Source organism: Pagrus pagrus (assembly GCF_965226575.1).
Source record: "Pagrus pagrus genome assembly, chromosome: 6".
NCBI classification, from domain to species: Eukaryota; Metazoa; Chordata; class Actinopteri; order Spariformes; family Sparidae; genus Pagrus; species Pagrus pagrus.
Window position 1 is genome coordinate 9137982 of NC_140190.1, and position 26979 is coordinate 9164960.

A 26979-nucleotide genomic window follows, 5' to 3' on the forward strand; every position below is an offset into this window, starting at 1 on the left:
CATCTACGATTATAATATTAACCAATGAGACTTCTCTGAGGGAAAGCCAACTTCTAAGGCCAGAGAGCAGCTCTCTGGAATGAGGAGGTGAATGTAAGCTTACCCTGTGTGGGTCTGGCCGGCACTCTGTGAGGTAGGTGTGTTTTCAGCTTCATGTGGGGATGTGGCTGGATGCGACTCCAGGCTGGGGTGTGCAGCGGGGACTTTGCTGAAGGTCTCTGCTGGGGCATCTGTGGACACGTGGCCCTGTGCTGGAACTGGTACTGGAGTGGGGGACACAGGGACTTCCTGGTTGTGGTCCTGGGCATCAGTCTGCACTAAATCTGCCTGGGGGTCTGGGTGGGGTTCTGGCTCAGGAGCTTCAGATACAGTATCAGACTCTGGGTCAGGCCTAGTCTCCTTCACCTCAGCTTCCCGAGGATTCACAGTCTGGTGGGAGAAAACACAAAAACATTCACATACAAAACATAGTCCATCAACAGCTAAAATAAAAAGTAAATTATGAGAAATATCGTTTTTAATCGTAAAGACTTTCAGCATTTTGGATTATATCATTAAATATTCAGACAATATTGCCCAGCCTTAGTTTTGAGACCTTTTAAAATAACCTGTAGATACAGTTTATGACATTACCTGTTCTTGGTGTACATTGTGTGTTGCCAGTTTTTCTAGCGCTGCTCTCTCTGTCTCCAGTCCCATATCGTATGATGTATGTGTCGTCCATTCTTCCAACACCTGGGAGAAAAGAAAATAAAGAATCCACATCATCACACACTCCAAATTCTTGAACAGGAACTTTAAATGTTGACAAAGCAGCTACAATATATGAAATATATGTGTTGCTTCCTCACCGGATGACTCTTCAAACTCTTTGAAAGACATCATTGATAAATTATGTTTATTTTCAAAAACTCATTTTTGTGTGAAAATGGTAGATGTAAAAGGTCTTTGCATCCAAGGTTATGAAAAAAGCCTTTTGTTGTCAGACAAAGGCCGTGTTATAAAGGCCAGTGACAGACTGCCAGGCCTGTTGAACTGCCCTGGCACGCCTGGTTGTTACTGGACCACAAACAATGATTCCCCTTCATCTGTGCACACACATGCATACCAAAACACACTCGCTTCCACAAATTATCATTCTTTTTGATACTCGTGCACAGATTTCCCCAAACACACACACAATTTTGAGGGCCCATTCATAAGAGCTGAGGATTTCAAATGTATAATCCAGACCCAGCTCTGAGCCAGCAGCAGTCCCCCTCTGGCAAACTCTTGTTGACTGATTTAAGATGGATTGGTCTCCAACAAGCTTTGTGTACTCTGAACTCTGGTCCTATATCACACACACCTCTATGACTCGATATATAGGGAAACATATGTTCTTGACAATGTGTAACTGGGCTGCTTTCTAAGTATCTTTTTACCTGGAAGTGGCTCTAATCTTTATGTACTGAATACCGTTTTCACACTATCAGTTGTAAAGTTAGAGAGATATGGCAAAATGACTGATATGTTGTTTTCTTATTCAGTTACGCCTGTCTTGGTGGGAGCAGCAAAGAATTATGCAATCATTTCACCCTCCCACCATCAACAGGCCTGTCTCGATAATCCAGGACCTCCACGATCATTCACACCAATTATTTATGGCTTACCCTCCATTCTCCATCTCTCCAACTGTACCTCTCACCAGTGGTTAGCGGGTCTTTAAAGTGCAGGACCCAGCTGCCACCACATCCTCTTAGTGTTCTGCCCCCTCAGCATAAATGCTTTTTGTTTACTGCGAGCAGTGAGTCTGATGTTACTGCTCATTGCGCGACATCCCACAGCTGGCCAAAGAGATGAAGCAGCAATGTTCAAAACACTGAATATCCCTCCACTTCTTCTTCTGCCACTTATCCATGACTGGGCCATGTGACAACAGGCCACGCAAGGTATTCCAGAGGTCCCTCTACCCAGCAAAGTTTTTTCCTTTGGCAGCAACCAAAGCCCACAGCTGATCTCCTAGTTGCACAGAAGTGACCCTCCGGTGCTCATGGCTATCCTCGCACCTGCCCTACGTCTCTCAACCTGGAAAATGTAAGAAAGAAAATGGGGAGTCCAGCCCCTGACCAGGAGTTAGGAGTCCCCACCAGAGAGGTGTAGTATGCCAGGGGGCAGCATGGCTAGGTCCCTGTCTTTGCCTGCCACTTGGCTTACAATGCCCCAACCCCAAAGACTATCCCCTGCAGCTTGTGGCCAAACAGGACGGCCCACCAGGTATTTCTTTCAAGCTGTGCCCAACAAGGCCACATAGCTGAAGTCCCAGCCACTAAACACTCGCCAGTGAGCTCTTCCCCCAGATCTGGCTCTTGGAGGGGGCACTGGTTTATGTGTTCTTTGTGTTTATGTGTGTCTTGGCCGATTCCCATTGCCAGGTGTGGAATTAATTATTATAATTAAAACAATTAACTCATTAAAACACACAAACACACACTATTACTATTAGAAATAGTTTCTCGCCAGCATGGTTGAAATTATAAGACATTAAAAAGTCATTTTTTTAAGGATTGTTATTTGATATCATTTATCAATGTATCTATGTGTGTATTATAATAGTGTATTCCAGCTGTAAGCAATGTGGACCAGAAAATTGGACTCGTTTTTAAGCATGTACAGTCGCCGAACTTAAACTCACCTTGTGTTGCGTGGAGTCCTGCTCCTGCTCTTGCTTCTGGCCGTCAGGGTTTTTGTCCCCCGCAGGCTGACCTGGGCCAGATAAGCTCTGCTCTGAACAATACACATATTGACTGGGGTACCTGAAACACAGACAAGGAAAAAAAAACGTTGGCAAAATGCAAACTAATTCTTATCATCATACAAAAGGAATATGTAGGATAATGAATGACAGTTATTGTATAATAGTTGTCAAAGATGATGGAAAAATATCAACAATAAAAACCTGTGTCAACTTGCTGCCATTTCCACATTATGGTAGGGGTTTAAAACAATGATTAGAGGTTACACAGCCCAATATGCTTTAAGCAGTGGGTGCCTGCCTTGAATTAAGAAGTATGCAGAAGCTGTATTACATCACATCCTCCACAGAGAAAGCACTTTAGTTGATCAGGGAGCATTTGACACAAACTCTCTAGGGCACAGGAGATGAAAATATGTGAGTGTAGGAAGGCAAAGGAGGCTGAATGTGCATGAGAAGTAGCAGTGTGTAAAGCGTCCCTGGATCTTGTGAAAGGCGCTATATAAATCCAAGCTGTTATTACTATTTATTATTTAGCAGAGCTATAAAGGGAGAGACCATCAAATTATGGCAGAAAGTAAGACTAAGACATAATTTGTAAATCAGTGTTAACTAAATTCCACTCTCCGCAAACTGCTCAAGGCAAACTACATTTTTTGAACCACTCTTCTCTCCCCCTCCTGCTTGTTTCTGCCCATAAAACTTAGCAGGGCTTTTCAGGTGTCAGCACTGCAATTTTATCTGAGAACAGCTCACATGTGTGCAGCTTTCACAGCTTGGTGAGTTTCAATTCAGCCTCCATATTTTTTGCATACCTAATGCCTGCTTTCCTGTGCATTCGATCATGCTCAACTACTTTAAAGGCTACCCACAATGCAAAGTACACATCGGTAGCAAAACATAGCTGCTCTGTGCCTGCAGTGAGTGTACTCAAGGCCAACAGGGCCAAGGGCTGGAGCACAGCCTAACCTGCATTATCTCTGCAAAACAATGGGGCTACTGTAAAAACAGGAGCAACTTTCCAATACAGGACAGTGTATAATCCTGATGACAGAGAGTGAAAAAAATAATCAGGGATGAAAAGGATGAGAGGCCATTAGATATAGAGAGGCAGACGGGGCAAGAGAATGATAAGGAAACAAAAGGATGAGGAAAGGCACAGAGAAAACACAGCCGGTTCTCTGTTGGTCACCTTATCAGTGGAGTTCAAATGAAGAATGGAGCTGAACTCACAAGAGGTCTGTCTAAACACGTTCCCAATGCTATGGTGCTCACAGGGGTTTTTCCCTGTTCACCCATCAATCAATCAATCAATCAATCAATCAACAATCTACGCACAACTTCTTTGAACTTTAATAAGACAGTCAGCAGACTGCTTTAAAGCTATTAGGCTTAGTGATCACATACAGATTGAGTTAAACTGAAGAGCACCGGCATCAAATGAAGACCTTCCTCTCGCTCTTACACACACACACACACACACACACACACACACACAGGCACTTAATTAGGCCAAACAAGGCCAAATCTGGCCACTACAACACATAAGTTTATTTAATCAGTTTTAAAAGTAAATCAGATACCGCTGTAGCATCTTTATCCAGGTTTTATTCAGGGCTCAACAATAAGGATTGCCTGATTGCAGGGACAAGTAAAATGCCAGAGAGGATTTTCCTTAAGATGATGATGGAAGTAGCTAAGGAGTGAGCTCAGTACCAATTACGGAAATCGCAGCAGTTGAAGATGTTTATGAGCTGAAGCGCAAGTGAACATTTTAGTTACCCTAGAAACATTGGGCTATTTTGGTGGCATTAAAGGATGTGGGTGAAAAACTCCAACAGGGCCGACATGAAAAGAGAAGATTCGACATGACAATTAACTTTACTCTCTGTTGGCCCCTCAAAAGGTTTTCCGACAGAGAACCTCTCATATAACAACCCAAAGGGTCTTACAAGGACTATAAGACAATCACTTTTCGATGCACGTAGATGTAAGGTCAAATACACAAATCATTTGTTTTGGAGGCTGGGACGGTCACGAGGCTCAACAAAGAGTGCACTGCCACATCCTGCAAAACCACGCCCTTATGGGTAGATACAAAGTTCTGAGACTCATTATGGGGAACCACAGGCACCAAAATGTGCATTGTACATTTGTTTAACCTGAAGGCTGCCTGTGTACAACATGGGAATGCTGGATAATAAATCTAAGTCTTCTGTAGTCACACACTGCATCAGTGACAAGAGGCACAAAGACTTGGATACAAACAGCCATGTGACTGAAACTGGATCTGCTCCCCTTGAGCGGTCAAATATCAATGTCAGGAGGGAGCAGGACACATGGGCAGTCATGTTAGCACCCTGTCAGCCTGGAACCATGAGGAGGAAGATGAGCGGTGAGCACAAATACTCGCAATCACACAGGGAGAACCATCTGTACCAGTCAGTGTTCTGTCAGTCAGAGAGCCTCTCCATCTGTATTCTGTTCATTAACATTTGAGGTGACTGGTGATGACTTAATAGATGACATCCAGCTGAGACTTAATTTGTCAGAGCATCTTTAAAAAGCTGCATCAGACATGACATGACAACAACAGGATATTAAGTTAAGTTATTAAGTTGTTTATCTAAATATTGAGGCTACTTCTTCGCAAATTGACGTTCCATTTATTAAAGTTTTCATACAAGAGTTTTGACCCATTGCTGAAAACGCAACGTCCTCACCATGCGAGTATGTTGCAGCAAAGACTGAGGAAATGAATATGTCTGCCTCTTCCATGATGGATTTATCTGTGACTGAATGTTGAACATAGGTGCAAAATGTCATGTCTAGTAGGAAGACACACCCGCTCCTCAGTTGTGAGAGCAACTGAGAAACCAACACATGACATATACTGTTGTTTTGGATCCCTGCTGATGTTGATATGTACGCATGTCGCTATATGCACTGACACCTCAGAATATATGCTTCCCCCTGAAGGGCTAGGGGCGGCCACAAAGTCAGTGAAGGAAACCCAAGAGTCACAAAGTGTACAGATACTGAGGGGCTAACATGAACCACCAGGCTAATATAGGCTCCAGGCTAAATTTAGCTTTCCATAGCTTTAAACTATGCTGTACTGCGTTTCAAGTATCTCCTGTGACGTCCTCCACCCTCCCTCCAACAGTACATCACCCATGTAATACAGGGAAGACATCTTCCACGTATTTTACTGATTACAACACAATTGTGTAACACCCTGCTGCAAATAAACCAGAAAATTGAGGACATCATGTGAACCCTGTACAACTAAAATGACGATTAAGGCCAATTTTTTTCAAATTGTAAAAATTCTATTTCGAGTAACTCAATAACTAACTGTTCATTATCGGGGCAGACTGAACAATGATAGTCTTCAAATTGCGTGTTCAGTCAAGTCTACTCTTTGCCCCCAAGAGAAAGAATTATGTCAAACAACACACCCAAATAACACAGCCTACACTGTGAGGTAGAGAGTGACATTGCTATCTAGGAAAAGCCAATACCAACATGTAGGAACTTGGATGATAGCTCAGCAGTTAAAGTCAAGTAAAAAAAATAAAAATAAAAAAAAAAGGAAGATCAAATTCCTTGACAGAGCAACTAATGCATCTCTCAGTTCCTTTCCTTCCCTCTCACTCATTATACAGTATCTCACTACTGTCCTTCCAGGTAAAGTCTGTAAAACCTTTGAGTTATTCAAGAAATATTCATAACTTGTAACACATGTACTGTATACTTCATGTATCCATCCTGAGACAAGCAGGTAGCAGAGAGCTAGAGAAGAGGTTAGGAAAGAGTTTGAACGTTTACACAGCGGTACAGTCAGCCCAAGAAAAGAAACATTTTATTTACGCCACAGTATATTTTTCATACTGATTCTCATCGCCAGACAAGTCTACCCACTCAGAACATATACATCTGTTTAAAGTGTGGTTACAGGGCCAATCAGTAACATAAAATTCTCAATAATTGACAGATCATTAAGTAGATCTTCATGCTGGAATCATCTCTTTGGTCAGAACTCTACATGGTCTGGTATCGTCTGAATACCTTGCTGAGGAGTTTTAATGTCAAGACCTCTTTGTTTCTGCATGTTCTCTGAAACAAACCTGGGTTGTTTCACTGTCTAGTTTCACAGTCTATTTTTAACTAAGGTGCTGGGGGAATCACACATAATTCACTAAATTCTTCAAAAAGTTGTAAAATCTGATCTTAAATGTGTATCAGCAGTTGTTGTTAATAATATCCAATAGTCACACTGACTAATCATTCTTTAATGGTCTGTTTATATTTTCTCTAAATATTTATTTGTTATCAATTTTTTTTTAAAGGTCTTCAATGGCCCAGATAAGCATATACTTGTGTAAATACATGATTGACAAACAGACTAAATGCCACAATGCAGGCTTAAGTGAACACGTCACAGAGTAAACAATCCTGTACAAACATCCGTGATGACGCATGCAAATCTGATTCAATGAACCAATGTTTAACTAGAACCTGCCAAGAAACCGCGTGCTAGTCAAATACAACAATTCAAGTACAGGTATTAAAACATGTGGAGCAATTTAAGAGCAGACATTCCCGGTACTGTATAACAACAGGAAATGATGCCCTTTAACTTCTACCTCCACCACTTTTAGGTCTTTCTATTTGCTCCTGGAGATGATGCTGAGTGTACACATTCCTTCTAAAAATAAAAAAAAGGAAAGCAGCAGAGAGAAAAAAAGTTGAAGAGGGGGCTTATCTGAGGGCTGTATTGTGACCTACTTTTTAGTTCAAGATGGTTATGCAACAGTGGGAGGAGAAACATATGACCCACATATGGAGAGACATGCAGAGACCTAAAGATTAAATGTTCAAGTGTCAAATGTATGTTACATGCCAGTAGTGGGTCAATGCCAAGCCAATGACAGGAGAGCCTGAGGCAAGAGTAATGAGTCAGCAGCATGCAAAAAGCCTGTAACTCTTCCTCATTCCCTATCCTCGTTTCCTGTCCCATTTCAGAATCACCTGGGGGTTTTGAAGAAGTTTTTCCCATCTTTTATGCTCATTTCTGACTACAAACAGCTCAGTCATTTTGTAATATTCAAATAATTGCTCAAGAGGACATTAACAGTTACCACTTCTTACAGGAACATGCGAGTGAACAAAAAGAGTCTCTTCCTAGAGGACACAACAACAACCTGAGTCATAATCTTAATAAACTGTTCACTTTTTACACCATCATACTCTCAATGCACAATAATACAATTAAAAGCAACACAGCACTGCACAGAGGCACACAGACATGCTAGCTTCATCTCCTGATACACTGTCTCTGCTGGTTCCGAACAGCCAAATCCCCTGACATTTCCTGTTGGCTTTAGCACCATTCAGAACCAGGAGACGTGGTATAAACCAACTCTACTGTACTGTGCCAACTGACTGGGTTCACACAATGCAGACAAAACTGCAGAGACAACAGGGTGAAGATAGATTCATCTGCAAGCAGCCAGTCAAACATTATCACCATCTGCGTGGCATGGAACCTGAGCTCTGATCTCTTCTCAGGCAGGATGTTAGCCTGCTAACTAAAAGTTTTCATGTAGCAGGACAGCATGTGTGAACTTGCTTTGACATCCTTCCAGTTGACTCTTGTGTTTGATTAGTCAACATCAAGAGAGCTTTGTCACTGTCGCCTCTCGTGCACACTCATCTTTCTCGAAGCATGACGTGGAATGCAACACACCAAGTACATAAGCTGGGCCGAGGTGGATAAGTTGCTGCCGTTCTCTCTACTGGCCTAAATCTCAGATCAGCTTGTTGCTGCTTATTACACAGACTCGCACACGCACGTAGTCTTTGACTTACTGACAGCATGTGATGTACATTAAGTCTTGTCCCTCCTTAATTGCCTTAAATTACTTAAACTGTGTCACCGTCTCAGCTGTTGTGACAAAACATAGAGAGGAGACAGAAAAACAAACGCATAAGAAGAGGAAGGAGTCATAAGCACCAATGAAGTAAATTAGACAAATAGATCAATATATGTATGGTCTTCTTGGTTATAATTTAAAATGAATATGATTAGCATGTCTGTCCTCAGAGGCAGAGGTGAGTCTTGTGATGTTTTTCACTGAAGTTTAGTTTGCTCTTGATGTACACCGTGCTGGGAGATGGGTTAATGACGCGAGAAAGGCTGATGGAGAACAGTGTGATGACGAAGTGACTTAGTTTTCTTATAAAATTGATCAGATTCACATGCATGGAGAGAACAAAGACACACACACACACCCAATAAAAAGACCAAATAACCCAGCTGTTCTCTTACAAAACAACATTTCCAAGAATAAATCATCCAAGCAGCAGAGAATCCAAATTAAGCACACTGTTTACCTCCACATCCATAGCTGACAGAAAAAAAACGGTCAGACAGGAGGACAGGGAGGAAAAGAGCTGAGAGAGAATCCAGGATCCACGTGTGCAGAGGTGGATTGTGGGGCAGGGAGATGTGCCAGGGCTCGCCAGTAAAAGTAGGCCAGCGCATCTGCCAGGCAGACTAAAACGTGTTGTCACAGTTTGGAGGGAAAGAGGGGGAGGCAGGGCCTAAAAGCCTAGCCTAGGAGCACTGAACATGTTTGTTTGTGCACATTTACCATCCAATTTCTCTCCACATCGAAGCACAGAATAATGTAGAGCAGCAGTTTGTTCTAAAGCCTGCTGATCCTCGATAATCCTCTCCACTGGTTCATCCTCGCGGCAGCCAGGACATAGTGGCTGAACTGGTGAATAGCTCTCTAACTCACTCATAAATTGGACCTGCTACTTCACCTATGGAACATTTGGTTTTCAGCTCAGGTACACAAAGGCCTATTTAGTGATCGACAGAAGGTTATTTTTACTGTCTGGAAGTATATAAAAAGCAGTTTCTCATAGTTTTCTTTCCACAAATGTCCCCCTTTCAAGATATATCTTGTATTGATTTCTTGCACAGATGGAGAAATTGTGGATCCGTGCTTTCCCTACTGTCATCTAAAGACAAACAAAAGTCTTTCTTTGGAGCAGCCAAGGCTCTGAAAATGGCTCTACTGCACACACGCAAACTAAATTCAAAACACAGATTTTCTGACCATTGAACATTTGGCTCACACCTTTTGGACATCTGACAACTCTCCCCAATCCATCTCCTGAAACTATTTTGCTTGGTGCAGAAGATACTGATACCTACTATTGGCTAACCTGCAACAACCCACTTATACTTTTTTAACCAGCCAATTATTTATTAGCAATCAAGTAATCAATGCATCTTTACCAAACTAGGGTGAGGTTTAACACTCACAATTCTAGCAAATCAATACCAGTAGCAGCAAAGAAGCTCCACTTCATGTTTTTTTACATGCTGCTGCAGACATATGAGCCCCAAAGCTTAGCATTGCTGCTCTATTTACTAATGTTCTCCTGCATGGAGTGACCAAAGGCACCGTAAGTGGTAAATGAGGTTGGAGTGGCAGGCTCATTTTCCTAAGTGCTCTTATGTTGTGTGCTGACTTGCTGTATAGGAGGAACAGAGGCATGCCCTATATAGTCTTCCTGTCTGACGATTATGACCACAGGCCTGCTGTGGGGATCTTGGTCTTGGTCACTTATTGAGCTCCTCAGAAATCAGTCCCAACTGTCCAAAAAATGATTTTTTGGTCCAACTTAGAACTTAGGACGGTTAGGGTTCGGGCTTATGAGTAAAAGCAAAAAAAGCTTAAACCATCTTAATTTCTTAATTTTTCTCAAGTGCAGAGCTGAAGGTGGACGGTGAAAGGACAAACACGAATGCACAGAACCGGGCACAAAAAAGGGACCACTTACCAGCCAAAACAACAAAAGGTAATCTATTGAGAAGCTGGTAAGATTGGAATATTCAAGTTAATTTTGCACCTCAAATGTGGAAAATAAACAATCGTTGATATATAATGATAACAGACTTCTTCATATAAAGTGGATCCAAATATGTTGAGATCGAGGTGATTTTTAAAAAGAGAACATGTACATAGATCCTTCGTTGTTTGAATTGGTATATTATTCAACTAGATCTGTATTGTTCATGATATTAATTAATATCATGAAAGCTACTCAAATGAGTTGACTTACTCTCTGAAATTAATGCAGGTAACGGTATACTTAAGTTTAAAATATCAATCCACCACTTGTATTTCAGGAATAAATGAATAAATGAATAAAACCGGGTGATATTATATAAGCTTGGATTAATAATGCTCTGTTCAAGCAATGGAACAATGCCTATGAACTGATGTCATGCTTGTGTTCAAAGAGAATTTCATTACGGGCTTACTCATTATTACTCACTGTTAAAATGCCATGCTTATAAAACACACTGGCAGCGGCCCAGTAGTTCCTGGAACAATGACACCACTTTATCCTGTTTAACCTTAAAGCCAGATAATTGCAATTTGATAAAACACTTTGAGTTCATTAAATATAATGAAAGGCCTCAAAGTCTTATAATCCACATTACTTTAACCTATTTGTAAAGCTTGTTTGTCTTTCTGATCTTGAAGGATCCGTCTTTGACTACACCGGCTCTGTGACGCACAGAAATCCTTCCAGAGGTACACAGGAGTCTTTCTCTAGGATGTAGTATGAATGAACAGACACACCTCTATTTGGAAAGTAGCCTGTGGCACTAAGCAGACCAAGTCACCAGGTGAAAAAAAAAACGGCTGCTCCTGTAGGGTTGCATTCACCTTGCATGCTGCAGCGCACTGATATTAAAGATATTTGCATCTAGAGTCAAAACAGTTAGAGATCTGTGTGTTATCAACTAGATTACTGATGCAATAATATACAATATACAGTAGCACCAAGTCAGGTGCAACAACATTATCTATACTGTTCAAGTGCAAAAGAAAACTGTGAGAGATAACTGGCAGAGAGGCTCTGAGCACAGACAACATGAATCAACTGTTAACTGTTTTTTTCATGATGAAATGAGATAATACAATCAAGTTAAGAGCACTGTACTTAAAATACTACAAGGACATTTTAACTGGTTATGAAACAGTCTCAATTTAATAGCGATGCTCTAAATGACCTACACAGACACATAAGGTTAACAGCAGGAAGGTAGGCAATTTCTATGCAATTTCTAAAGCCAGAACACTATTTTTATGGTGGTGTGCTGAGGATGAACTAAGGATTCTCACAGCCTGAGACTAAAATCAATTGATCCGAGCTAAATATAGCATTTCACAGTACATTTAAATGTTTAAAAAAAGGATTACAATAAATTACTTGAGTGGGTGTTTGGAGTTTTCAGCAATGCACTAATGAATATTATCATAGTATAGATGTGAAACACTTCAAAGTAAATTTAACAGACACACTCAGTTGCAAGAACAAAAGCATTATTATCAGGGATAATGAATTGAGCTAATAGTTCCTATTTATTTAAGATATTGCCTGCATAACATTTAATAGCAGTCAAATTAAACACAAATTCTGTAATGCTGAGCCAGACAAACGACACGTAGCCACAGTATTGTTGGCAACAGTGAAGCTGTGAAGCATCACAGTTGTCCCAGTCAAACTGGGATCAAAGAGGCTTGGGAATGCGACATCGGGAACATCGGGCCAGGACAATGGGACTGGAGGACGCAGTCATGTGATATAATGTAATTTGATAGGAAAAGCCATTCTGCCCGTGTGGGGTTAGCATGGGTGGGATTGCATACAACAATACATGTGCATTCTTAGTGTGTATGCATCAGCAGGCACAGCAGGAGTACAAAAACTCATCAAACATTCACCTCAGTACACATTGTACCCATGTGGTGCAGCGTGGTGAAACATTTACATTTACATATGTACTCCAATGCAAACAGCGGCCTCCTAACGAGCAAGGAAAAACTAAAGAAAATGCTGGAAAATGACATAAATGCCATGACATTTTGGTTTTGAACAATACATTATACTCATATGATGGTGCGTACATATTCAGCCAATCTGAAACAACGAGCCCACTGTATATTGCCAATTTGATTCTGATATCAACATCAAATCTAATTGATTTGGCCTGTGAAATAAGATGATGGGATTTTGTATTTAGCAGGCAGCTTGAAGAAAGTACATCTGATGGCACTGGTCTGTCTTCACATGCGTGCCTAAGCAAAACATGCCCTTGTTAGCTTTAGTACACAATGTTCTTTAGTACCCCTGTGAGTCATCTATGGACAGACATCATTCTGTACATCGCCCTCCCCCAGACAGATTAAGGGCACATCTACACAGACAAACACACTTGCTGTATATGAGACTGAAGCATTAACAAAGACAAAAGTTAGGTATAGAATACTACACAGAACAAGCATAGCCAGTAGCTGCAAAAGGTAAACAGTGCGGAGCACAGCCAGAGAGGGGGAGGGGAGGAGGAGAAACCACAGCATTTTCAAGAGAGAAAAATAGTGCCTTTCTCTAGGAGGGCAGGAAAAAGCAAAGCAAGCCCTGATTTTAGTGAAATGAACTATTAAAAACTCAAGAGTATAGACCATAACAGGCGTAATTGGAAATAGTCTTGAGATGCATTGGAATTTGAGGCGAATATTGTACATAAAATTAACATAAATTAAGAATCTGATAAACCATGTGCACTGTTAATCACTCAGAACAAATGTTTAGTGTAATTTCAAACTGAATGCTCAGTTGTCAAATACTGTAGATCAATCAACAATCAAACCTTTGTCATACCCTCTTCTCACACAAGCAAAAACACGCAGTAGCGCTTATTCACGCTTGTGATCTGACGCAAGTCTTCACCTTAAAGACCTAACAGTCTCCACCCTCACAATGCTATTCACCAACGTCGTTAACGGTGGCATTTTCATTGTAACCACTGACAGGGCCTCAGGCTACTGGCCAGCATTCAACTCTCACTACAGGCCTGACAATTCCCAGAAACATATTATGTGAGCAACAGGATCCTGCAAAGAAATCCCCCCCCCTGCCAGAAAATAAAGCAAAATGTTGTAACTGAATCACTTTGCAACAAAGAGTTACGTGGCTCTTCGCAGACAACTGCAAGCTTTCTAAGAATACATGTCATCATGCTCTTTTAATTTACAAACCTCCAAGAATCTAATGGAAGCAATTCACAATAAAACAAATGTTGTTTTGCAGTGTGGGGCAGTTTACACATGTAGTTGCAGAGTGCCAGGTTAATAAGATTGTCCTTAGGACAGTTCAAATGAGCTTACTGAGACAAGATGAATTGACACAAAGCTGAAAGAGGGACGATACTTGATCCTTTTTACATCTGCAAGATACCTAATGAAGACAGACCAAGTGTCTTTGCTTTATGCTATTCTCCAGTCATAACAGTCACACTAATCAACACAATTTTTTCCTGGTTCAATATTCTTAAATGCAATGATTTGCTGCTTTTGTTTGTCATTTATGATAGCAAACTTTACTCAAAATAGTCTGATATCAACGTAGATATCTGTCCTGTTGTTACTTCCATACTTACTTCTACAGAGTGTGCAGCTATGATCACGTAAGCACAAAGTAGACTAATAAAGTATTAGTTCTTAATTCTCTCTCAACCAATCTATGATTCAGTTTACCACCATTGTGAGAAGTCAAAACAAACTGCGGTATAAATGGCTATATTGTATAAACTGCTGTCTGACTGGCTTATGGTTGGCACCCATCAGACAAATCACACTGACTATAAGCATTCAACATTCATATTCAGTATCGACAGTGTTACTGCAATTTGGCTTTGAGCTTGTTCGATCACCCAGTCCTACCCCTCAGCCTTAGATACCCTGCTGTACTGACTTGACCGAACACTGGATCTACCTCAAATGTTAGCCCACTCCGAATACTGAACATGACTCATGTTGTGCCAGGGTAAAGCAATAATGTACAGAGAGCCATGCAGCTGGGAGGCAGGAAGGCCATCAGGCATGAGAGCTCAATGTGCTCAGCAATCTCTATGGCCAGTGGGCAAGAACAATAGTGTGTTCTGGAGTGCAAGTCCAGCTCTCCTCACATAAAACTCGAACTGCCAGCCCACAGAGCTAAACTCTACAACAACAACAGAAAGATGGACTCTCAGTTTCTGAGCCACTAGTCTGTATGCCAACAGCTGAGGAAAGAGAAGTTGAAGCACTACATTTTAAGACAGAATTACAAGGTATGAATGCACCCACTGACAGCTGATTAGACCCAGTCTAATCAGTCAAATGAAAGTAATCTTATCACACGTGATATAAAAAATGAACAAAACAAGCACATTTTTTGCATTTTTATTGGATAATTGATTAAATCAACATGTTTCTGTTGATCACTAATTAGGTGACTAAGCATTTCACACCTAATCTGTGTTTCATACTGAATTCTGAAAATTGACTAAAAAAAGAAGAGAAGCCTTATCTGGTAATCTTTGATCAAGCTAAGAGAAAAGACAACAAACCACTACGTCTTCAAACAAGAGGCCTGGGCCTGGTTTACTCACAGAAAAGGATGATTCATTTTTTGACATGCAGGTCAAATGTCATGTTTGCTCTGACAGATAACCCTTTCCATTCTTTTTTATTTTTTTACCATTCAGTTGAGGGTTGAGATATGCTGCATCTTTACTCAGAAAGTTAGTCAGGAGGGATAAAAAACAAGCCAACCAGATAACCCCTTAGTAAAAAAATACAACATGGATAAGTTCAAAGCTCCTTTTTATCATGACGATATGCTTCTATACTGCAAGATAAAACAATGAGTTAATGCACAGCACTTAGTCAGACTTGAACACAGTGTCACAAGTTCATGTATGTCTTATCTGCACATTTGTGTGTCCACATGCACATGACTTGCACAGCGGGACAGTTCAGTATGTGGGTGCTTATGCATAGATTTGCAACTTGTTATCAATTAACTATGTCCTTCAGACTACAGAAAAGTCAGTGTAGGAGCATACATTGCTGGCCAGTCTACATACCTTTAGGTTGGGTTTGACCACTTATTGATCATAGTCCTCTGATCAACAAATATGAAGCCAGACTGTGGCAAACATAATGCTAAAAATAGCTGAAATAAGGTAAAACATCAAGCTTGACAATACCAGAACAACAAAGGAGTCATCTGTTGAGGGCTGAGAGGAAAGAAAAAATGAGCATGTGCATGAACACAAATGCCATAAATCACAGCAGCAACACAGTTTTAAAGGACCATGAAAGCAACAACAAGGCCTGCTGGATGAAATGAATAGCTGGGCAGTGATTAGCTTCAGGAGAAGACTAAAGTAAGCAACATGGTCTTGTCCAAAGGCAGGCTTTGTTACCTTCCATGTTACCTTCAAGTTACAACCCCACCTTCCCTCCCCTTTCATGGCTGGTACAGCCAAAAACACACACAGCCTTCTCTGTTTTTCTGTCATTTACTCTCGTGCCCAGTACAGGTGCTGCAGAATGTCTACTGGTGGAAGATACAAGCAGTTCTATCAGGCCACGAATGCACGTGGGTAACACAATGAGGATGTACTTATGCAACAACTGCCCCAAAAAGGGAACTTTTACGATGTGGGCAGAACACATAGCTCTTTTAACGAGAGGGTCCTCCAGCTATGCTTCAGTTCCTTGTTAGTATGGTGCTCACATGGTCCTTTCAGAGGACACCTTTCAGACAGAGGAGCAGATAGTCTAGAAATATTTTCACGCCTTTGCCTTTTCACAACAATTTCACACTTTAAAGTGGAGGGGAATGTATTTAACATGCTAACTGGCTGTGGGCTGTCTTTTGGCTTTGTTTTTCTATGTCCAAGATATTTATAGAGTGTTTATGCTGCAAAACAGAGGTTTACACACAAGCCTGCTCAAGTACTGAAACTGTGCATTGGGAAACTTTGACGTGACAGCAGAGGCCAAGTGAAAGCTCATATACCATCTCACCCTATAGATCTCAGAAAGGAAACGGGTCAGACAAGCAATCCCGTGGTGTCCTCTTACTGGACTGCTGTCAAAACATACAGCACAAACACCACTATGGGTGGAATCCAGAGAAGAAGAAAACACATCACAGTACCATAAAACTATTAAAACTGCATGAAATTAATTTACGTAAACAATGAATGGACAGCACAGATACTGTATCATACAACAATCATGTGAGTCAGCAGATTCAACAGCACTGGGTTGACAAATTAATTTTACTCAAAGTGTAATGTGTTGCTATTTTTGTTATGCTATGGATGATTAGACAGTATCTGCACTGTAATGGAACAGAATAGAAAATCCTTGGTGGTCAATTGGCTGCAGAATTATCTCTTGAGTGCTAATCATGTTACATAATAACAATAATCTTCAAATGGCTGTGAAACTATTAAGCCTATGACACAGGAACTGAATGAGATGATGACAAGACATGCAGCTATTTCTCTTGTGCATGCTCCTATACAAATGCAATGATCACAATCCAATTGTTTATATTGTCTCTCGTGTAGTTTAACAGAATAAAATCAGCGGAAAGATGCCAGATGTTTGAGAGAAAGTCCAACATCAAGCTCTGTCGGTTCATTGGGTTCAGCAGAGAGGAGTGCTGGCACAACACACTCAGCCGACGTCTAGGCACGAAAATTAAAATCTAAACGGGGAGACAATGTGTGTGTGGTAAACTATCATTACTGACAATCAACCTGGGTGCACCCTCGAGCAAACGCTCTAAAGCAAACTCTCTACGGTGAAGCCGACGTCGACAGCCCGAGCTAGCATACCGTGCACACAGTAAGATCCCTGTTGTTGAATATGTGAGTGAAGGGGCAGCATGACACGCACAGAATACATTCTGCTGTGCCTTTCGGAGCACTGCAGCATAGAGAGACCTCATGCTGAGCATCTACAGCTGACTTAAAGTTATATACAGAGGACAAAAATTCTCATAACAAACATGGACGACCAGAAATATCATGATTAGCCCTGACCATTTAAATCAGCACAGAAAAAAAAAGCCGATTAATCGCGACGACAGAATGGTGCGCCCCACAGTCTGTTGCCATCCGCCTCCTCATACTGAGCCCCTCTCTGTTTAAAATTACTGCTGCCTTGGAAACCTTCAGATTACTGCAACAACTGCGTTTCCCGTTTCTCTGTTCCCACCAGGACGTGTGAGAGTTGGCATGGAGGAGCGAGAAGCCGACAGCAGCACACTAAAAAGGGTTTGCATTAGTAATGAAGTCTGTGCGTGTGGTTGCATGGTCATTAGTTAGTCTGTAGGAAAGTGAAAACATGCACCAAGGTTTTAGGCAAGCAAATATCCAACGTGCAAGAGTGTAGCAAATCTAGTTGGTACCAGGGAAGACCGTCTCATTCATGGATTAAATCTATAATTCAATATTCCCTTGAACATTTTGGAATTTAAATGACTAACTACGAATATATTGATCCTTCTGTCTCTATCCCTGGTTAACTTGCTCTCAGCGACCAGAGAGCAGTATCCTGTTCTGCCTAGTTGCTGGGTTTTCATGTTCTCATGTTTCTCTTCTTCATTTGCCTGCTTTACAGACAAAAAGGTACGCTAAATCGTATCACCGCAATTCTTTTGGAATAATCTAATCTATGCGAATGTGATCATTCATCCAGAAAAAAAAAGGTACAAGGGTTACAAACAGAGACTAAAAAGTGGATTTATATAAGTCTGTCAGTCAGGATTTTTCTATTCAGTCTGGCCAAATATTTAGACTTATTTTATACAAGTTTGCCTCATTTTTGCAAAACAAGAATACTAGCATGGATGTACTTCACCAGATTGTGTACTGGAGACAGTTTTACTTATTGATGAGGGGATTACATAATGCGTATCCCTGTTATGATCAATAAAATATGAGCACACAAATCTGCGTTTCCTATGCTATGAGTAAACACTGAGGAGGAAAACAACACAGTTTTTAGACTATAATTCACAGGAACCTCAAGTATGAAATCAATTAATATGATCATTATACCGTTTCTTGAACTATTCTCTGTACTGCCAACTCAAGTATTGAGATTTCCTAGAAGCATTATAATGAAGAAAATGATTGCACATATGAAGTTCAAGTATTACATAATGTGGAAGTGCTAAATTGTTGGATGATTCAAATGGTAATTTCTACGACTTTCTTTCTAGAACGAAACCATCTAACCCTCTACATTGCCAAGAAAAGTGATGGTGAATAATTATCACAAACAAATGACCAGGACAGTGGAAACGGAAACAACAGCCCGCAGGCCACACAGTGAAGGTTTTGCTGCTCATGAGTCACAAACATGGATAAAGGTGGCATGTTAGCTGAACTGCTAATCCCATTTCACAAAACGTGTGTATTGTTACCTGCTCCGTGCCTCTGAGATTAAACAAATTCATGAGTTGTGTTAATCTACCTTATTTTTCCGCTGCATGCATGCACTCAGGAGAGGAACTACACACCGTGCTTTATAAATGCAACTTATGTACACTGTTGAATGTAAATAACTAACTGATTGTTGACTGTAAACTCTAGCTTTTCAGAGTTTTAGCAGAGGATCTCGTGTGTCATGTGATGTGTGACTACATCAATCAGACAGAAAAGTGTATTTGACCATAGTAGTCAGTATTTTATTGATTAGGCTGAGAATGCCAAGATTTTTTTTTTCACAAGTTCTTTATTTCACATGACTTTTGGCATTTTCTAGATACTTAATTGGGTTAATTGAAATATCAATAGTGAAATAATGGTTTGTTGAAGCAATGTGTTACAAAGAGCATCCTTATAATTATTGAGGAGAAGTAATACAAAGCTTGTAAACATCACTTCCCACATTTCTCTGTCTTTAAAGATTAATTTTACCAGAAAACAGGCAGCTAACGTTTGCTGTCACAGCCCATCTAGTCAAGGTTAGCTAGCTATGCTGCTATTCAACAGCTGGCTGGTTAACCTACTAACCCACTAAAAACAATTTAAACATCAAACTTAATCAGTCACCTATGTTAATTATCAACAAAAACAAGGCTCATGCTGTTCTTTTAAATTAGGTTAATTAAACATCCCACCACACACAGTAACTAGCTGATAACGTTAGCTATGTAGGAGGATCCATGCCACTGAACATTGATGACTGACGGATATTATGCGGCAAAAGACATTAAGCACAGCGACGTGACGGACAGTAAATTCATCCTTAAACGTGGTCGACAAATTGTTACGACTGTTATGTGTTTGACATGTCATTAATGATGTGAATAGAGATGTCGGGCTTAGCTTACCAGCACAGGAGAGCTACAATGAGGCACACCAACAAAACGCGCAGCCTCTTCATTATCTTCCCGCGGGGACCAACATCCTCGCTCTTTGTGTTTTCTCTAATCTCTCACGGCACCGAAGACAAGCTTTTTGTTGACTGAGGGCCGGTTGTTAATTACAAATACACAAACGACTGTCTTCTGTGCCTAAAAACTACACTTGAAGTGTGCTAATTTTCATTGTGCGGACCGCTTGTCCGCCTCTTTTTCAGCTTTAGCAGCCACTGCTGTTGACGGGAAGCTGACTGTTGGTAAGTTCAACCCCTGCTCCACGTCCGACCAATCACATCCGACCTCTGGATTTGTTGACCAATCACAGGACAGGTAGCAACACTGGTTGACAAGGCCAACCCCCACCCCTCGACGTAAAGATGAGTTGGTGATAGTGGAGCAGGACGCGTCATCTATTTCTTGATAAGCAAATCCCCTAATGCACGCAATATTTGAAGTTATTGCTCAATAGCCTGATGAAAGACTTTTCAATGTACCTGACTAGTGTCGATACCTGTGTTTATGTGGAGGCAATTATGCGAAAGTTCAGAGCACTTGATGAGGTGGATGGTGGGTGCTTGAAGCAATGTGAACACTGTGTTCTTTTTGACTTCATCATGAAATACAGTCATAAAGAGTAACAATTAATATTCAAAAAAGTCCTGAAAATATGTGTCAAGAATAATCATTCGTTATTAACGTTCAAAGCTCAACGCAGCTACATTTTATTAGTGTATCTGTATCATAAATTCTGACACTTTCATCTTCTTGTATTTGATGGGGAATAAAGTTTTGTTTGTAATTCCAACATCATCATCATCATTAAAATTCCAGTTAAATTTAACGGCCATAATTTTACTTTAATCATATTTTATCATCTTGATATCGTTGAAATCTGTCGATCCTTTAGAATATAAAAATCTTGCCCCACCCCCTTAAAACACACCTTCAAACGTGTATATATTATCATCATCCACGTCTTCCTTCTTTAAAGTTGTCACGTGAATTGTCCGATTACAGTAAGGAAGAATTTGATTTTACAGTCAATGTTCCCTTCTGTTTACCCCACGTGAACAAAAGAACTACATATCCCAGAGTGCACTCTGAGAAGAACCCTGAAGATCTGCCTTTACTTTTTAACGTAGCCAATATATATCGATTGATAAATACAGTACGAAAATGACCCAAATTGCAGTAACTTAAAATATAATAGCTCATTAATCCGACATTTTTTGACGTAAGAAATAAATATGTTTTGCTATTTTAAACAGGCGGGGTCCTGAACTGTCGTCAGCCCAGAGAGTGAGAACAGTTCAACAGAAGTGAAGTTTGGGCGAACATTGCTAGCTCCCTCGTCAGTCACTTAACAGTACAGTAGCTAGGTACTGTAACACCGTTTGGGCTATTTTGGACTTTCACACACGCAGGCTTGACCATGGAGGTAGTCCGGGTACTTTTATGCGTCCTGTCCGTGTTTGTTGCTCTTATCTCGGAGAGGTTTGTGGTGCTGGCTTCCTTCTCCCAGTCCATGGACAGCGACTTCACATTCACTCTACCCCCCGGTCGCAAGGAGTGTTTCTACCAGACCATGAAGAATGATGCCTCTCTGGAGATTGAATATCAGGTCACAAAGACTATCATAAGTGATATACATTGTATGAAATTGTACCGTTACTTAAGCAAAGCTACCCAAATCTCTGTCTGTAGTCTGATAACCCCCTAAGCTAGAGTCAACATTGACATAAGTTAATATGTATATATATTTATACACATAACATCTGTTGGTTATAGCTTGTCACTGTTTTTTGCTTTTTTTTCTCTGCATGTTGTGAGTGTCATTTAACGTTAATATTCATGCAAATCACATACAAACCGCAATGATGTACTACTATGTTAAAATTAATGATCTATTGTGTAAGAGAACCAGCAGGTTATGTGGCCCAAACCCTCACTATTCGTATTGTTGGGAACCTGTTATGCTGGGTCTTTGTGCAGCTTACAAAACTGGATGTATCTCTGACTTTCTGGTGTGTCAAGTGTTGGGTGATGTCAGCAGGAGTAGCCTTTTGTTATTGCCTGTAATGAAGACATCCCAAGCATTTCATATATCTGTTGTAGTGTCTACCATGGAGGACAAGGTGTCCAGGCTTATTGCTTGAAGTGGAGAATGAGGGAGACCTTGAGATGAAATACTAGCATTCCTCACATTTAATGCATGAAATAAACTGATACAGAGGGTTTTTATAACACTCTCTGGAGAAAATAGCAACCAGCCCAAGCATGCAGTGTTGTTTCAATGTCGCTCAATGTGCGAATGTTTTCTGTGTTGATGTCCTCGGCTGTCAACAGGTATTAGATGGTGCAGGTCTCGATGTAGATTTCACAATCTCCGCTCCTTCTGGCCAAGTGCTGTTCAGTGACTACCGCAAGTCAGATGGAGTGCACACGTAAGTTACACAAGTGATGTGGGAGTTGTACTTTACTGACACAGACGCATGCATGAGCTCTCACTCCCTGTGGTTTCCCCCCAGTGTTGAAACTGAAGATGGAGACTACATGTTCTGCTTCGACAACACGTTCAGTGCCGTCTCCGAGAAGCTCATCTTCTTTGAGTTGATCCTGGACAACATGGATACAGATGAAGAACCAGAAGACTGGAAGGAGTATGTCCATGGAACAGACATGCTGGACATGAAGCTGGAAGACATTATGGTGAGGATGCGGCCAGAGACGTCTCGTTATGTAGTCCAGAAAAAATACAATTTGCATGGAACCAATTCCAGATTTGGTAACTTTCAAGCTTGAACGGCACTTAAACCTATTCAGCGTGTGTTTGTTTTGTTCTCACTGCATCTATCAGACTTCGCCCCTCTCTTGCCTGCCATTGAGATAATTGTCACTGTGCCACTTATGCTCACAGGATGACATGAGGGGCAAAGTGACCCAATAGGCTGTCAACAAAATAGCATGCAATCCACCACATGAAGGGTTTTTCCATAGTAGAGGAGGTAGTCGCTCAGAGCTATGCAGTGCCATGAGGTCACACTGGCATGGTGTGAGTGTTTTCCACTGCACAGCACAGCAAGCTAAAGTTACTTACCTTGATGATATGTTGGAGGTGTGCTAGTCACCGAAGGTTTCTAAACCACAGTAAGAGCCTGTCACCTGCAGGCCCTTGTTGCCCACTTCGGCTGCAACTGACCCGCTGACTAAATAGTGCAGAATATGTCCATATCTGGTTGATTCCATTGGTACTGAAAAATAGCTGCCAACTTGGTGACAAGTGCATGTGAAATAAGGGTGATATCTGAAAGTATAGACTGGAACACAGGAGCAAAACTAAACTCCAGACTACAAAGATTCATAGAGAAGCATCAAAAGAGCTGAGAGCTGAACACACAGAGACTTTTAGAAACAAAGCTTTCTCTTTACTGTAGAGTTGAGGATAACACTAAGACCATCACAAGGTGGACATGGTTGGTCCTGTCTCTTAAGTTAAGTTTCTACAAGACTCTGCATGGCTCTCCCCTGCTGTGACAGTAGCGAAAATGCATGGAACGTTTGACCAACCAAGCCAATGGAAAAACCCTAATACAGGCAGAGTCATAAGGCTGTCACAAGACTAGACAATGTCATGAACTCTCACCTATTGGCTGAGGGAAGCCAATTGTTTCAGCTTGCACCACAGTGGCCTGCACTGCCCCTTCACCAGAAACAGCCTTCATCTGTGTCAGAAGTCACATCGGCCTCACTTAAAAGACAGGAAATGTATCTTCCAGCTGTGCAGGAAGTTGCTCCCTCATGGAAGAAGGAACACACCTGATTGAGCTACTTTGTTTACAATCTTAAAAGATCTAACTCTCATTTCGATCCTTCTACTTTGCACAGTGTTGCATTTAGTTATTGTGCATAGAAGCAATGTAGTTAAAGTTCTTATAACAGCTTGAGTCAGTCCTATCCTGTGTGTCTCGTCTCCTTCAGGACACCATCAACAACGTGAAGAGTCGGCTGGGCAAAAGTGTGCAGATCCAGACAGTGCTGCGGGCGTTCGAGGCTCGTGACAGAAACCTCCAGGAGAGCAACTTTGACATGGTGAACCTTTGGTCTGTGATCAACCTCATTGTTATGATGCTGGTATCAGCGGTTCAGGTCTACCTGGTCCGCTCACTGTTTGAAGATAAAAGGAAAATGCGTACATAACACCACCCCAAACGGAGGGACACAGAGAGAGAACCTCACACACTCGCCTACGGATACCGTATTTTCCCCCGGATCTCCTGGCTTGTGACTTTTAACAAAGGGTGTCATCTACAACATACATATGCACACACATACACAAACAGACAGACATTTTGACATTCTTAATAACAAAGTCACCACTGTTGTTTCTCTGGTCTTCAGCCACTGGAGTTTGACGGGCAGCAGAAGCCCCTCAATTTATCAAACTCTCTTTGTCTCTGTTTCAAAGTCTCTTTGCTGCAGAAAAAAGTCTCTTTGTCTCTCTTTAAAACCTTGTACATTGTTTTATGGTCCTTCCTAGCTGCTGTAGATCTTCACAGAAAGTGACAAAACAAGCACATTTATGATGCGACTATTTTTATAACAAAGCCTATAATTATCAGGTGATCTGCCAATTGCAAAAATGTCCTCTTTTCTTTGGACGTGTTTTTATTTGTGCTAAACTAGATGAAGAACTGGTATGGTGTCTGAAGAATTTGATTTATTTCTGCCAAACGGGAGTGGGAAGTGTAGTTACTGTGTCTTCCTCATGTGCGCCCCATTGAAAATCTTCCCCTCCTTTGTCTGTTACCATGATGCCTTAGTGGTTTGTATTTAGCTGCCAGTCTGTGAGGCCTTTTCATAGAGATTCAGTCCAATTTTTCCCTTTCATGCCAATACTGTAAAGTCAGGTGTTTCAGTAGGGCCATGCTGCTAATGCTGCTCATTGGCACCCAATGGATCATGGAGAAAGAAAGGAGACGGGCCTTCTCCAAATCTCTCCCATCCTACTCTCCTCTGCCGTGACTCGTGGGGCAAATGGCAGCCAGCTCCGCCTCATGCCTGCTGCTGGGTGTCTGCTTACAGCCACCTACTGTGTGAAGATGTTGAGTCTGCCTGCCTCTCTGGTGACAGAAATCTATTTCTATCTTGCCAACACCTGGAAGGTCATTACCACTACTACATGGGCACACTGCTCAGTTCAATATGCACAAGCCATTCACTGCTATTGCAGGTCAGCAGTCTTTTCAAACGCTTGTGTTTGTTTTGTTTGATAGTCATTTTATTCACCATCATTACAAACTGACATCTGATCATTGCACTGCCTCTGATGCCACAGAACAACTTTTTTTCGTGTCTTCATATTTTGAGAGGATAAATAAACATTATGAGCCCAGAAGTATTTTTTATAGAATTATGGGGGGCTGACCAGAAATGGGTCTACACCCTCTGCTCAGGAGGTTTTTGACTCATTGGTTGCTTTGATAGTATTAAGACACCATGGTGGCTTGTGATTATGGATGCTGAGAGGATTCCTTGTATTGTTATTATTATGGAGCTCCACAGATGAAACTTGGTTCCCCGCTTCCCTGACCGGAAGCGCCACGTGGTCATTGTCTTTTTGCCCTCTGCTTGTAAGACAAAGATCATACAGGGAGTTCTTGCCTTCATACTTTAACAGCCTTATGTTGGAAGTGCTGTGTTACCAAAATTTAGCAATCTGCTTTATTTTAAAATGATACAGTATGTAGAGTATGTATTTTGGGTCCCTGCAGTAACGTACAGGAAGTCTATTGCTGTAAGAAACGGTCATCCACTGTCTCAGTTTAACAACCACCCTTTATTCATCTGACTACCTGATGTCACTGTTGTATCCAATGTTTAATTTAAGTCCTGTATGTTGAGATTCTGTCTCAAAAGTGGTTAACTGATTAGTAATATGAAGTTGCAGTTAAAACAAGTTTACTATCATTTTAAAGTGCTTTAAAGTTCTATAAAAATAAAAGACTACAAATATTTTAAAAGGTATTGCTAAGTTACTGAGTAGAAAGTTGCTAAAGTTTCTAAATCAGCAGCAACACTGTCTTTGAAAAATCTTTATTACTACCATGATGAAGCAGTGGGGAAGAAGAAATGTGACGTTATTCAATATTTATTTAACTAATGTCCTGTAGTTGTGAATGTGTAAAAAATTAAACAATCATACATTTTCTGATCTTTGTGTCCTATTGTGTTTCTACTGTTCTGGATGTTTTTTCTACCTTTTATTATTCTGTATATGGAGACAGTGTATGCAGATACCTCTAGGAAAGCTGGGGCCTCTTCAAGAATGCAGCAGCTCAGATGAAATAGAAGTGACTAGCGGTCCCGGGCTCTCACGAAGCACAGCGGCTGCTGCCTAGGAACACTGAAAGATAACAACGTATTCATTGGTCATCATTATCAGTCATCCTCACATTAATATACTTTGATTTATTACACTAACTGGTCTCTTAGATGCATTTTGGATGATCCAGTCCTTCTGGAAACACCGTCAAGATGTGATCCATTAAACAGTGTATGTGGATTGGGAAAGAAATTAAAGCACTTGAAATTTGTGGATGTCCACCAAGGTTTCTTAGCGTTGAATGTGCAGAATTTATCACGATTGGTTGGTGTGTGCGGTTCCTTTGACAGCTTTGCTGGAGCGGACAGCTTTAGTGGATGCCCCAGTTGACACATTGAAGATAGAGGGCTGTGGTGGTCCACCCACTGAGACGCTGCCATTTGACAGAATACAGATGATGTTATTGATGAATATCTCAGTCAACATAGTAAATGTCTTTTCTTTCTTGTTGGCAGGAGAGGAGTTGAGACATTTCACCGCTGATACCTTATCTAGGAAAAAAGAAAAAACAGTATTAGTATGAACTGGACAGTTGTGCTTTACAGACATT

General features: G+C 41.0%; 2 protein-coding genes across 5 annotated transcripts in view; one reads left to right on the forward strand and one right to left on the reverse strand.

Moving 5' to 3' along the window:
• Positions 1-20282, reverse strand: part of suco (SUN domain containing ossification factor) — a 41479-nt gene extending 21197 nt beyond the window's left edge. For all 4 annotated transcript variants that reach the window (XM_084354789.1, XM_084354788.1, XM_084354787.1 and 1 more), the window contains exons 1-4: positions 20018-20282; positions 2675-2795; positions 634-735; positions 104-429 (exon numbers count right to left, since the gene is read on the reverse strand). In XM_084354789.1, coding sequence (XP_084210915.1) covers positions 104-429; positions 634-735; positions 2675-2795; positions 20018-20070 — 602 coding nt within the window. In that variant the 5' untranslated portion in view covers positions 20071-20282. The remainder of the gene's footprint in view (positions 1-103; positions 430-633; positions 736-2674; positions 2796-20017) is intronic.
• Positions 20283-21361: 1079 nt separating this feature from the next.
• Positions 21362-26258, forward strand: tmed5 (transmembrane p24 trafficking protein 5). Its single transcript, XM_084355431.1, has 4 exons — positions 21362-21668; positions 22394-22491; positions 22576-22756; positions 24026-26258. The coding sequence occupies exons 1-4, from the start codon at positions 21480-21482 to the stop codon at positions 24242-24244; spliced, it is 687 nt and encodes a 228-aa protein (XP_084211557.1). The 5' UTR covers positions 21362-21479; the 3' UTR covers positions 24245-26258.
• Positions 26259-26979: the final 721 nt, after the last annotated feature.

Bases quoted from the DNA above. Each gene is read 5' to 3' on its own strand.
- tmed5 (XM_084355431.1), top strand. From the start codon at position 21,480: ATGGAGGTAGTCCGGGTACTTTTATGCGTCCTGTCCGTGTTTGTTGCT. The intron at 22,492-22,575 runs GTAAGTTACACA...GTTTCCCCCCAG, and splicing joins AAGTCAGATGGAGTGCACAC to TGTTGAAACTGAAGATGGAG. The intron at 22,757-24,025 runs GTGAGGATGCGG...CGTCTCCTTCAG, and splicing joins TGAAGCTGGAAGACATTATG to GACACCATCAACAACGTGAA.